At 37.3% G+C, this 15,105-nt stretch overlaps 1 protein-coding gene across 4 annotated transcripts in view; it reads right to left on the reverse strand.

Moving 5' to 3' along the window:
• Window positions 1-15,105, reverse strand: part of ITGB3BP (integrin subunit beta 3 binding protein) — a 70,696-nt gene that overhangs the window by 28,217 nt on the left and 27,374 nt on the right. For 3 of the 4 annotated variants that reach the window (XM_058538211.1, XM_058538208.1, XM_058538210.1), the window contains one exon: window positions 2,371-2,503. In XM_058538211.1, coding sequence (XP_058394194.1) covers window positions 2,371-2,503 — 133 coding nt within the window. The remainder of the gene's footprint in view (window positions 1-2,370; window positions 2,504-15,105) is intronic. The other variant, XM_058538209.1, reaches the window with a different exon arrangement.

A 15,105-nucleotide genomic window follows, 5' to 3' on the forward strand; every position in this document is an offset into this window, starting at 1 on the left:
TAATAAATAAGCATAGCATCACGGTTAAGAGCACAGTCTTCATAGCCCAGTGGCTGGGTTTACATCCTGACTCTGCCACTTACTAGCTTTAGGGCCCTGGAAAGTTATGTAACCGTTCCGTGCCTCTATATCTTCATCTGTAAAATGGGAATAAGAGTGACTACCTCAGAGTTGTGCATATTATTTAGTTAATATAACATTTAAAACAGAGCTTGGCCCTAAAAATACTACATAAGTGTTAGCCATTATCATCATCATCATCGATTGTACTTCTACACATCATGATCTGTTGAAAGCTATCCTCATTAGGTAGAGAAAGAGCTCCCTGGAGCTGTACCAGAAAGTCCAAAGACCATTTTGAATGTAGTCCAGATTCAGAGATGGTACACTGATCACCAGTGTCTTGTGAAACTGCATTTAGAGGGAGTCATGTACACAACTGTGTTATACACAATCTAGCAAGAAGAAGACCACATAGAATCCACAGCCCTTTAGCATACCATCTGTTCCTTCTCTCACTTAAAAAAATAATCAGCCTTGCCAGAGGCCTACCATTTGATTAGTCTTTTCAAAGAACTTGCTTTTAATTTTGTTGCTTTTCTTTATTAGTGCTTTGTTTTCTATTTAATAATATTTATTTATATCTTTTACAATTTCCTTTCTTCTTTTTTTTTTTGGGTTTGTCCTATTGTTCTTTTTCTATCTTAACCATACAAGTTAAGAAATAGAATATTACCAGCACCCCAGGAACACTTGCTATATGGCTTTTTAAAAAAGAGCTTACTTAGTACCATAATCCGTGATAATTATCCACTTAAATGTCAACTGAGATCATGTGATCAACCTTTTTATGGGCAAAAGAAATGTTCCCTTAAGTCCATATTTAATTTCAATATGGAAATTGAGTATGTATCCACTTAAAATCTATTCACATTTCAGTATAGAGATGTGCCATCTAAAAGGCACTAATTTTTAATTTTAAACAAAAGATATATCAAGTATATAAAAAATAAAACTATAGAGCTTGAAGAAAATGTATACATCTTCATACATTTTTGTAAAAGCAAACCTAGTAGTAATAGCTTTAAGATAAAAAGCATTTGGGGGCCGGCCTCGTGCCTTAGTGGTTAAGTGCGCGCGCTCTGCTACTGGCAGCTCGGGTTCGGATCCCGGGTGCACACCCACACCGCTTGTCCGGCCATGCTGAGGCCGCGTCCCACATACAGCAACTAGCAGGATGTGCAACTACGACATACAACTATCTACTGGGGCTTTGGGGAGAAAAAGGGAAAAAAAGGAGGAGGATTGGCAATAGATGTTAGCTCAGGGCTGGTCTTCCTCAGCAGAAAAGAGGAGGATTGGAATGGATGTTAGCTCAGGGCTGATCTTCCTCACAGAAAAAGAAAAAGATAAAAAGCATTTGATTAAAGTAAAATAAAAGCCATTCAAAAGTTTAAGATCTCATCATGGGTTTCATTACAACAAATTAGGTAAAATGAGGAGAATTCTTTGTTTCTGTGTAGCTTCTAGTATATGCTTAGCATATAACATTAGTAAATGTTAAACAATAAAATATGAATTAGGCTAATCACAGCATATCTAAAATATATTCTATTAAATTTGAGCCTACTTAAAATTTTATATTATAGAAACTTGACATGTCACTGATTCATGACCTTGTCCAATATTAAAAATTAAACCTATGAAATCTAGATTTCTATATCTTATAAATAAATATTTTAGCAATAAACTATCAGAGAACAAGAAATATACATGGTTAAAATTAAACTAACGATATTTCAAAACAAAGAATTTCATATTAAAATTGGATTATTCTCTAATGGAAAATTCTACAAACCTTTTGCAAATGCATTTAAAATAGTAAAGGAAAAAGAGGGAATGAAATATAATAAAGAAAAGCAAGCTACATGAAGATACACGAACTGTGGATAAAACTAAGTGGACAACATGGATAAAAATAACATTTAGCAGTATCACTCTTAAGCTGTAGCACAGCAGCACCTGAATTATGTGCCCTTTAATTTATGCACATGATGGATAGCTTGTTAAGGGGCGTATCTGTAACCATTATAATTGATAGTAGCTGAAGGCAGTTAGGCCGTAATTTCTGTTTAATGGATGGGATAGTAAGGGAACAAAGTCTACAGTAGCATTTTAAAATAAGTGCCTAGAAAGTCTGCATTTATGTCCAAAGTAATACCCACATTCTAGTATTTTTTATGTTGAATTCTTCAAGAAAGAAGAGAAAAAATCAGCTGCAGCAAGATCCATATATTGTTATATCAAAATTTTGATTTAACCAATAACTAGAAAAATCTTACACTAAGTGGAAAAGAGTGTTCAACTAACCATTTGATGGTCCATTTTTGTGCTCTTGTTCTTTAGAGCTTGTGGGAGAAGCAAATGGGCTCATTTGACAAGTTCCAGTTGTTGGAGAAAAAGCTGTAATATTCTTCCTTGTGATTTCTGAAGGATCAAATGACTGGAAATAAATATCAATTTGGGACAAAAATACTTATGTTTAGTTACAGATCTTTGAAAATACCTTTGAAAACTCACAAAATTCAAACCAATACTCTTCCCTGCTCTTTCTTTTCGGATTTTAAGTATACTCAATTATCACCTTCAAAGTGAACACTGTTCTTTCAAATTATGTAGATATTTCAGGTCTCACGCTAATTAGAGCACTTCAATTTGATATTTATGAAATTTTAACATGAAAGGGTTACTACCTTCTGAGATGGTATTTCCAAACAAGTTAGAGATGGCGACTCGCCCAATTATATCCTGACTTTGGCTGCCAGCAGAGCCTGAAGTATAATTATGGGGCTAGGCCAGGGGAACTCGCAGAAGCGTCTCTCAGTAAGACCCACAAGGAAATCCTAGGAAGGATCAATGCTATCCTAAACTTTCATAAAGTTGCTCTGACGCAGTGTCATCTTAACGATAGCCAACATAATATTCAAACAATGGAGTACGGCATTTAAGGCCTTTAAGAATTTGGCCTATCTTACACAAATCCTGTCTGTAGCCTCCTCCTCTGTGTTCCCGTGGACCTCGTGCAGATCTCTTACCAGAGTTAGCAAATTTCAAAAATTTTTTACATTTCTGCCTGCCCCGTTAGAATCTGAGTTCCTGAAAATAAATATCATTTTTTCATCTTTGTACCCTAGAACTCAAAGATGTGTGACAAATAAATGACTTAAAAGGAACTGTTTGGTAAACTTGGCCAAGCCACTCTCCTCAGAATATATTCATTTGCTCATCAGTTCATTCACCCAGTATTAAACGACTCCGGTAGTCCAGGCACTTAGGCTATGCACACTGGGCCTCGGCTCACTCTGTGATCCCAGTCTGCAACGCCCTCTTTATCTTCCCCAGGATCTAGTCTCTCTTTGGTTTAGGTGCCCATTCATGATCCACTTCCTCCATACACCCATTATCACACTATTCATTGATTTTTCTTCTGAATTCCCTTTAAACTTGTTTCCTATAATGCTTACTAATCACCCAGCATTTGCAAACTAATGTGTACAAAGAAACAAAACAAACTGTTCTGGCCTTACACACAGCAGGAAAGGTAGTATGTGTGCTACAGAAATTCAAAAGAGAGGGAAAATCAAAGTGGGTGCAGTCATCTCACAGAGCATTCTTATGAGGAGGAAGGGTGAGGATTAGATAAGTGAAAACAAAAGGTATGAAAACCTGAAATCTAGAGGTGAAACAGACAGCATCAGGTGGATTTGGAGGATAAAGAAAAGGTCTGAAGGCTCATGGTACGTTGCCAACATTGTAGAATTAAAGTTAGCTTGGTAGCTGACTTGAAATAGTTATATAATTCTCCATTGTCAACTATTATTTATTTTTAAGACACTGTGGCAGAAATAGTGGCTGTGTCACCTTTTTCAATAATCTTGGTATTAGTTCCAGAATCTATAGCATCAATTTTTTTTTTTACAGTTAGGATTTTAAATGATAAATACTTCTTTGTATTGGGGGAACAGAAGGCATTCTCTTCTTTATGTATCCACAGTAGCCACAAATGTAACCAATATCTTTTTTAAAAATCAAACTATAATATCAAGTTATAACTCTAAAGCAATCCTTTTTGTAGGGTGAAAGGGTTTTAAGTCTCTTTATCAGGTGGTTATTATTACCTCTCCATCTTGAGTTTTCACCTGTTTATATGTATTCAGTCATAAACTATGACATTTATCCAATCCTACCCTACTTTCCCAAGAATTTATTGCCCAGAACTATTTCACCATGTATGTACAAGAAATGAAAGTCACTACCCTAATGTACATTTGTGTCAATCTGTTTTCCTATTTTCACCAAAAAATTATTTTTTACAATTGCCAAATATCTAAACATTGCAACTGTAGATCATATATTTCTCCTTGAAAACAATTTTCTAGCTTTCATAAAATAAGTCTTTGTGTGTGTGCCTGTGTGTGTGTGTGTGTGTGTGTGTGTGTGTATTTTTTTCCCTCACCTTAAAAATACTGAGGCTTCTCTTTCGCTTCCTTTTGTTTTTGGTCATCTGTGTTGGTTAAAAGGAAAAATGTCTGTCTACAATGACCATACATAGAGGGAAAAATGAAAATCTACCTTTCCTTACTATTCCACTAAATAATCTTCAGTAAATAATGCATTTTTATATATCTGCCTACTGATATACACAAGGCATAATCTTACTTCTCTAAGTTTTTTTTCCCTCAAAGTTTTACCAAGGTCCTCTAACTATTAAACCCTGAAGATGCTTAAAAGTGATCCTAGAATCCATCTAAGAATCTCCATTCTGCCATCCCCAAACACTGAAGGACTTGGCCTCCTCCTTAGTCTCCCACCACAGGAAGAGTTGAGAAGACTGAGCTATTACCTGAGAAGCTTGGCCTTCTTCCCACTCAGCAATGATGAGTGTTACCTAACAGAGCCTTCAGAGAAACAGAGGAAGAAAAAGCAAGAAGAACAGATTTGGCTAGAGAAGGGAAAGTATTCAGGATGCAAACAAAACGTAAGAAAACAGAAATCAGCTAAGTCACAACTACTTATATAATAATTTACAACTGCTTATAAAATTTACTGATGCCTTGGAGATATTTAACACCACTACTAAAAAAAAACCAAAATTCTATGTATAATCAAGTGCAAATGCTATGTACTTTTTGTAAAAAGGTCAAACCTTGTACATTAGCAAAACTAAAATTTGGGCATTGATCTTTCTGCCTAAAAAAAGAGAACTGATTGTTCTCTCCATACTTTCAAATAAATATGATGTTCTCCTTCAATATCTTTCACAAATTGTAGCTTGGTCATCTTGTTTACAGCATATTCAACCAAAAGGGTGCCTGTATTTTATTGATTTTTACCTATTATAAACAGTCTAGAAAGTACTAACTAAGGGTTCTTTCAGGATGAAATATGGGATATCAAGGATCTGCTATTATTATTATGAACTACTAGCCTATGCTATCACTGAAATGTTTAACACACAAGTACTGTCAGCATTTGGACAATCAGATACAAAAGAAAAATTAGGGCAGCTAAAGGGAGATAATTCTTTACAAGCTTAATGAGGTTATTGGAATGGCTTACCTAAGATATTATTATGCATTACTAGTACTAATTATGCAATTTACATTAGGAAACTCTAAATCCTAGCTGTCTCAGGGACGTTTCACAATTTGGGCCTAGGGTTCCTACAAGAGTCCTAGAAATCAACTAACTTCTTATCAGCTGCCGCAATCATCCTCCTGAATGGTTCCAACAATGCTGGGTTTTGTTGTTATTTTTAACGGTGGTTATGGAGAACATAGCATTTTGCCCTTATCTCAGTGATCTTACAGGGATAGCAGGGAAAGAATATAATACTAGATCTGTCGTGATGCAAATGTTCTCTTTCTCGATGGCTGTTTGATACACAGGGGTATACATCTGTTAACTCTCAGTGAATTGCACACTCAAGATCTCTGAATTTCACAATATATAAATTTTACTTTGATAAAAAAATTTTAACAGGAAAAATAAAAGAAAACATTGGCTAAAAAGTTGATACACTGATGTTTCTATTTGTGCTCATTATTGTTTCATAATTTTTAGATATTAAAATATTAATTTTAATATTAAAGATATCACTATTCTGTGACCCTCTTGCACTGTAACCCTCAAGAAATTTTCAATGAAATATTTTCACGGCTGTTTCCCATCATTCCTTCATATAGCCTCATATTTTCCAGAATACAAAGTGAATTCCACCTCAAACATATTTTTGTTTATTGAAGTACAATTTTACATACAATAAAATACAAAGATCTTAAGTGTCCAGCTTGATGAGGTCTGACAATTGTATACACTGATGCCACCAACACCCAAGATACAGAACATTTCAGTCATCCCAGACGGCTCCCTTATATCCCCTTCAATTCCCACTGCCCAGGCTCAGAGGCAACCATTTTCTAATTCCTATAACAATAGATAATTTTGCCTACTCTTGAACTTTATATAAATTAAGTACCTAACTTTTGTGTTTGGCTTCTTTCGTTCAACATGTTTTTGAGATCATCTTTGTTGCTGCTTGTAGTAGTAGTGTGTTCCTTTTTACTGTTGCATAGTATTCCTTTGGATAAATATACCAGAATTTGTTTTTCTACTCTCCTGCCGAAGGACAGTTGGTTTATTTCCAGTTTTGGGCTCTTACGAATTAAGTTGCTAAGAACATTCTTGTACCCGTCTTTGCGTGGATATATGATTTTATTTCTTTGAGAAACCTAGAAGCGGAATTGCTAGGTTATAAGATGGAATATAGATTTATTTTCTATATATAAAAGCTAAACTTCTCCAAAGTGTTTGTACCATTTTAAATTCCCATCAATAAATGAGAGTTCCAGCTGCTCAACATCCTCATCAACCTTTAGTGTTTTAGTCATTCTGATGGTGGTGGTGGTGTTCTTAAAGCCATTCTGATTTGTTGTTGCTATTTAGCTATTCTAGTGAGTGGGAATGGTATCGCTTTGTGGTTTTAATTTGTATTTCCAGGGATAAATGATATTGAACAATTTTTTGTGTGTGTGAGGAAGATTAGGCCTGAGCTAACCTCTGTTGCCAGTCCTCCTCTTCCTGCTGAGGAAGATTGGCCCTGGGCTGACATCTATGCCCATCTTCCTCTACTTTATATGGGATGCCGCCACAGCATGGCTTGATAAACGGTGCGTAGGTCTGCGCCGGGATCCGAACCTGAGAATCCCAGGCCAAAGAAGCGGAACACGCGAACTTAACCACTATGCCACTGGGCTGGCCTCTATTGAACAGTTTTTCACGTGCTAATTATCCATTTAAATATTTTTTGTAAAGTGTTCACGTTTTTGTACATTTTTTATTGCATTGTCTTTTTTTTATTGTTTATTTATATATTCCTGATACAAGTCTTTTGCCAGATATATGCATGACAAATACTTTCTTCTCAATCCATGGCTTGCTTATTTGTTTTCTTTTTTTTTTTTTTTTTTTTTTGTGAGAAAGATTAGCCCTGAGTTAACTTCTGTTGCCAATCCTCCTCTCTTTGCTGAGGAAAAATCCCATGCCTAGGATCTGAACCTGCGAATCGCGGGCTGCCAAAGTGGAGCATGTGAACTTAACCACTACGCCACTGGGCCAGCCCCTGCCTATTCATTTTCCTAATGTTGCTTTTGATGAGCAGAAATTTCTAATTTTGACGAAGTCTAATTTATAACTTTTTCTTCTGCGGTATTTTTTGTGTCATATGAAATTTTGCCTACTCTAACATCTCAAACACAGTTTATGTTTCCTTTCAGAAGCTTTATGCTTTTGGTTTTTACCTTATGCCTATAATACTTCTTGAATTAACTTTTGTGTGTCAAGAGTGTTAAGGATTGAGGTTAATTATTTATTTATTTATTTATGTTTCTCCCCAAAGCCCCACTGCATAGTTGTGTATCCTAGCTGTACACCTTTCATAGCTCTATGTGGGATGCTGCCTCGGCATGGCTTGATAAGCGGTGCATGGGTCCGCGCCCAGGATCCAAACCAGCGAACCCTGGGCTGCAGAAGCGGAGCATGCGAACTTAACTGCTACACCACTGGGCTGGCCCTGAGGTTAATTTTTTTCCATATGGATATTTAAAAGATTTTCTCTTTTCCTACTGAATCAAGCCAATGTTTAAAAACATTTCATAAATTTAGTCAACTGCAATGATTATATGAACCAAAAACAGTATCAGAAATAAGATTTTTCCAAAGAGAATTAAGATTCATAAAGTATTTAAATAAATACACTAAAGGAAAAATAGCTCTGTTATATGGAAGGAGCACTAGACTTAAAATCAGGAAGCCTGGGCTCCTGATTGAATGGTTTTGCGGCTTCCTAGCTGTGCTATTGAAGGTACCACTTCTTTACTTTGATCTTGTTTCCTCACCCACCTAGCATATCACTAGAATGATAATGCCTACCTCACATGGAGGGCTTCTGGAGCCTGCAGGAGGGCGAGGCAGTGGAGTTCACCTTTAAGAAGTCAGCCAGGGCTGGCCCTGTGGCTTAGTGGTTAAGTGCGCGCACTGCACTGCTGGCGGCCCGGGTTCGTTCCCAGGCGCTCACCGACGCACCGCTTCTCCGGCCATGTTGAGGCTGCGTCCCACATACAGCAACTAGAAGGATGTGCAGCTATGACATACAACTATCTACTGGGGCTTTCGGGGAAAAAATAAATAAATAAAATTTAAAAAAATAAATAATTAAGAAGTCAGCCAAGGGCCTGGAATCTATCCATGTCATGGTGGGGTATTCAGTATTGGGAGTGAGAGGCAGCGAAAGGAAAAGAACATGCAGAACCACAGATGCAAAGGAGACTGGTGCTAAAACTGTGGAGGTCTACACCATCATGCCAAGGAATGTGAGCTGCCACTCCAGCCCAAGAAGTGCCACTTCTGCCAGAGCATCAGTCATATGCTGGCCTCATCCACTGAAGGCCTATCAGGTCCCCACCTTACAGAGAAAGCCAGGCTACTTTTGGGAGAAAGAAGAGATCCACAGCCTTGCTCTACTACCAGAGGCACAGAATTTAGCCACGGTGGGAATCCTTTTGCAATCAGGAAATTTCAAGGAACAGGCATCAATCAGCAAAGAGTGGAGAAGGTGGGATAGATAGGGTGGGTAGGGGGCAGCTGGCACTGCCATATTTTTCAGTCCAGGATCACAGCACTGCCCCCTCTAGAGTCTCTCTTGGTGCGGGAAGGAGTGAGGCAAAGAACTCCAATGTTGCTATTCAAACACAAGTGAGAGCTGTTGTGGAAAATCCCCCTAGAACCTGCACACTTTATCTGAGACCCCACTCACACAATCTTAAGCTTTTGAAAGCGGCCTGGATAGGGAAGTTGTTTTCCTTCTAAAGAAGGATATCTAGCATGAGATCAAATTGATGGAACCAACCTAGAAGCCATTACATTCTTTGGGAGGGAATCTCTCAGGGGTAGGGTAGGCCTTTCCCATTTGTTGTCTATTTGGGGTATATAGCCTATTGAACTACCTAATTTTTCTACCACAGTGTTCTCTCGAAACTCCTTCACCTTGAAAATGTCTCATAGGAGACTTAGTTTTAACTGGTTTGCCCCGTGACTTGATCTCCTTCTACTAGAAGGTTGGAAACGAGTATGAATAAGCAGCCGGTGCAAAGAGCTCAGGCCAGGTGAAGGGCCTAGAGAGGAAGCCAAGGTCAGGTGAAGGTTGTCCATATACATAATAAAGGATTCTTATGCTAAACCTCTACTCCTAGGGCACAGGATTTGCTTCACAACCAGATCCATTCTTCACTGGATTAGGCTAGGCCTACCATGCATGTGTTTGTATGTGTGTATCTAAAAATCTGAGTTTGTATAAGCAAGGAAACAAAAGAATTGAACAACACTATATACTAACTGGACCTAACATACCTATTGAACCCTCCATCCAACAACAGAAGGATATACACTCTTCTCAAGTGCACAGGTAACATTTGCCAGGATAGAACATTCTATGTTAGACCATAAAACAAATATCAGTAAATTAAAAAAGACTGAAATCATAAACAATGTTCTCTGATCACAATGGAATAAAGTTAGCAATTAATAACAGAAGGGCACTTGGAAAATACAAAAATATGTGGAAATTAAACACCACATTCCTAAATAACCAATCAAAAGGGAATCAGAAAATACAATGAAGAGAACCAAAAATGAAACACAACATATATCAAAACTTAAGGGATGCAGAGAAAGCAGTACTCAGAGGGAAATTTAAACACCTACATTTAAAAAAGAAGAAAGCTCTCAAATCAATAACCTAACCTTCCACCTTAAGAAACTAGAAAAAGAGCAAACTAAACCCAAAAGAAAGAAGTAATAAATATTAACATTAAAGAGAAAACAAATAGAATAAAGAATAAGAAAATAGAGATTAACAATCCAAAAGTTGGTCCTTTGAAAAGAAAATCGACAAAACTTTAGCTAGACTGACTAAGAAAGAAAGAAAGAAAAGATTCAAATTACTAAAATCAGTAATGAAGTGGGGGACATTACAACTGACCTTGGAGAAAGAAAAGGGATTATAAGGGGATACTATGTATGCCAACAAACTAGATAACCTAGATGAAATTGACAAATTCCCAGAAATACACAACCTACCAAGATTGAATCATGAAGAAATGGAAAATCAGATTACATCAATAGCAAGTAAAGAGACTGGATGAATATTCAAAAAACTTCTAACAAAGAAAAGCCCAGGACCAGAGAGCTTCACTGGTGAATTATACCAACACTTAAAGAAGAATTGACATGAATCCTTCTCAAATTCTCTCAGAAAATAGGGAACACTTCCTAACTCATTCTATGAGACCAGCATTACTCTAACACCAGAACTAGACAAACACATCACAAAAAAAGAAAACACAGACCAATATCCCTTATGAACATATATGTAAAAATACTCAACATACTGGCAAACCGAAACCAAAGACAAATAAAAAAAATTATACATTATGACCAAGCAGAATTTATCCTGTGAAAGCAAGGTTGGTTCAGTGCACAAAAACCAATCAATATAATATACTATATTAATAAAAAACACACATGATCATCTCAATAGATGCAAAAAAAAGTATTTGATAAAAATCCAGCATCCTTTCACAATAAAAATACTCAACAAATTACGAATAGAAGGGAACTTTCTCAATCTGATAAAGGTCATCTAGGAAAAACCCACAGTTAACATTATATTCAATAGTAAAAGACTGGATGCTTTCCTCCTAAGATCAGGAACAAGGCAATGACATCTATTCTTGCCACTTCTATTCAACATTGTTCTGGAGGTTCTGGCTGGGCAATAAGCCAGAAAAAGAAATAAAAGGCATCTCTATTTGCAGATGACATGATCTGTTGTATAGAATATCCTAAATAATCTATAAAAAAAAATAGAGCTAATAAACGAGATGAGCAAAGCTGCATGATATATGATTAATATACAAAAATCAGTTGTATTTCTATACACTAGCAATGGTCAATCTAAAGTGAAATTATAAATACACTTACATTAGCATCAAAAAGAATAAAATACATACGAATATATTTAACCAAAAAACTATAACACTTGTATACCAAAAACTACAAAACATTGTTTAAAAAATGAAAGAAAACTGAAATAAATAGAAATTCATCCTGTGTTTATGGTTTAGAAGAATCACTAACATTAAGATGGCAAATTCCTCAAATTGATCTGCAGATTCAGTGTAATCCTTATCAAAATTCCAAATGCCTGTTTTTCAGAAACGGACACAGTGATCCTAAAATCCATATGGAATTGCAAGGGATACAGAATAGCAGAAGCAATCTCAAAAAAGAACAACAAAGTTGGAGGACTCACACTTCCTGATTTCAAACTAACACTAATTAAAACTTTTTATTTTGAAAACTAACTGTAATCAAGACAGTGTGGTAGTGGCATAAGGACAGACGTATACATGAATGGAATCAATTTGAGAGTGCAGAAATAAATCCATACATTTATAGTTAATTGTCTTTTTTTTTTTTTTTTTGCTGAGGAAGATTCACCCTGACCTCAGGTCTGTTGCAAATCTTCCTCTTTCTTTGCTTGAGGAAGATTAGGCCTGAGCTAACCAATCCTCCTCTATTTTCTATGTGGGCCACCACCACAGCATGGGTGAGGAGTGGTGTAGGTCCACGCCCAGGATCCGAACCCACAAACCCGGGCTGCCAAAGCGGAGCATACCCAACTAAACCAATATGCCACAGGGCTGGCCCCAGTCAAGTGATTCTGAACAAAGGTGCCAAGGGCATTCAATGGAGGAAAGAATAACTTTTCAACAAATAGTGCCAGGACAACTGAATATCCACAGGCCCCTACCCTCATGCTATGTACAAAAATTAATGTGATTAAGTCTTTGACCTAAATGTAAGAGCTCAAACTATAAAACTCTTAGAAGGAAACAGTAAAAATTTGCATTACCATGGATTATGAAACAGTTTCTTAGATATGACACCTAAAGCACAAGCAATCCAAGTAAAAATAAATCAAACTTCATCAAAATTTAAAACTCTTCTGTGTTAAAGGACACTATCAAGAAAGTGAAAAGGAGGAGAGTGATGTCAGCATCATGGTGAAGTGAGCTCTCCCCTTAGCCTCTCCCCCCTAAGATATTACAAAAAGGACATTCATATACCAACAGAGGAAATTCACACAACACAAAAGACATCTGAGAGAGCCACACAGCCATATGTCTGAAGGTGGAGGTGCTGGAACCCCCAGAGGAAGTGAAAGGAGATAAAGAGAGCTCTTCTCCCTCCCCAGTGGCAGGGACCCTGGGCTCTGGACTGTGAGTGGCTCTGAGAGGAGAGGGGGGAGGGGCGGCCCTGTTCAGGAACACCGTTGCTCTCCAAGTTCCCTCACAGCCCATGGGAAAGCCCACACACAGGTGACTAAACTATTGCAGGGGTGTTTTCATCAAGCTAGCACCCCAGGAGAGCAGATAGCAAGGGAGAAGTGAGAGTGCTCTGGGATCGGGCAGGCGAAAGAAAGCACGCCTCCGCTTGCCCGGCACTCCAGCTCAACCTGTCAGCCAGAGTGCCTGCGCATTCCTTAGAAAAGCAGCAGCTAGGGGCCAGGGATCACGGTGGGCTCAGAATACACAGCTCTTGACCCTCACCCGGTGGCAGCAGGTGGAAGCTGTGACTAGATACTATCACTATGCAGAGGCACAAATCCATGCTATCAAACAGAATGAAAAAATATATTAAATCTCCATACCAGAAGGAAAATGACAAGCAGCCAGAAATGCACCCTGAAGGCACAGAAATTTATAATCTAAATGACAGAGAATTCAAAATAGCTATCATAAAAAAGCTCAACAAGTTACAAGAAAATACAGATAGACAGTTCAATGAAATCATGAACTTCTTCACAAAAGAGATTGAAACTATAAAGAAAAACCAATCAAAAATGTTGGAGATGAAAAACACAATAGATGAGATAAAGAAAAATCTGGACTCCCTGAATAACAGAGCTGATGTTATGGAGGACAGAATCAGCAGTCTGGAGGACAAAAATATAGAAATGCCTCAGATGGAGGATGAGAGCGAACTAAAAAGAAATGAAGAAATTCTCTGAGAAATAGCAGACTCAATTAATGCAACATAAGGATTACAGGTATTCCAGAGGGACAAGAGGAGAACGGAGCAGAGAGCTGGTTCAAAGAAATAATAGCGGAGAACTTCTCAAACCTGGGGAAGGAGCGGGAAATACAAGTGAAAGAAACCAATAGATCTCCTAACTATATCAATGTAAAAAGACTTTCTCTAAGGCATACAGTAGTAAAGCTGGCAAAAGTCAATGACAAAAAATATTAAGGGCAGCAAGGCAGAAGAAAATAACTTACAAAGGAACCCCTAACAGGCTTTCAGTGGCTTTCTCAGCAGAATACTTACAGGCTAGGAAAGAGTGGAATAATATATTAAAAATTCTGAAAGACAAAAACTTTCAGCCAAGAATACTCTACCCAGCAAAAATATCCTTCAGCTATGATGGAGAAATAAAAACTTTCCCAGATAAACAAAAGCTAAAGGAGTTCATCACAAGACCCCCTCATACAAGAAATACTCAAGAAGGTCCTCATACCTGAAAAAAGAAAGAGGTTGCAAAGCCTTGAACAAGGAGAAAAATAGGTAGACAAAATCAGAAAAATTGCAGCTCTCTATCAGAACAGGTTAGCAAACAATTATAACATCAAAGATAAAGGGAAGGAAAACACCAAAAATAAATGTAATCGTGTCATTTTAACCACAAACTCACAACACAAGATGGAATAAGTTGTGACAATAATAACTGAGAAGGGGAAGAGGACAGGGATGGAATCGGCTTAGTCTAAGGAAACAAGAGGCTATCAGAAAATGGACTATCTCATCTATAAGATTTTTTATACAAACCTCATATAAGGACTAAACAAATAATCAGAACAGAGTCACAAATGATAAATAAAGAGAAAACTAAGAAAACCATCATAGAGAACTACCAACCTGAATTGGTAGTCCGAAATACACGGGACAAGAAACAAACGAGATGCAGAAGAACCGGAAAACGAGCGATAAAATGGCAGCATTAAGCCCTCACATATCAATAATCACTCTAAATGTAAATGGATTGAATTCTCCAACCAAAAGACATAGAGTGGATCAGAAAACAAGACCCAACAATATGCTGCCTCCAGGAAACACATCTCAGCTCTAAAGACAAACACAGGCTTAGAATGAAGGGATGGAAGATGATACACCAAGCTAATGGCAAACAAAAGCAAGCAGGTATCCATATTTATATTAGACAAAGTAGACTTCAAGATAAAACACGTAATGAGAGACAAAGAGAGGCAGTATATAATGATAAAAGGGACACTCCACCAAGAAGACATAACACTTATAAATATATATGCACCCAACACAGGAGCACCAAAGTACATAAAGCAACTATTAACAAACCTAAATGGAGATATTAAAAAAAGCACAATAATAGTAGGGGACCTTAACATCCCA

The sequence above is a fragment of the Diceros bicornis genome, chromosome 4, assembly GCF_020826845.1.
Source record: "Diceros bicornis minor isolate mBicDic1 chromosome 4, mDicBic1.mat.cur, whole genome shotgun sequence".
NCBI lineage: Eukaryota > Metazoa > Chordata > Mammalia > Perissodactyla > Rhinocerotidae > Diceros > Diceros bicornis.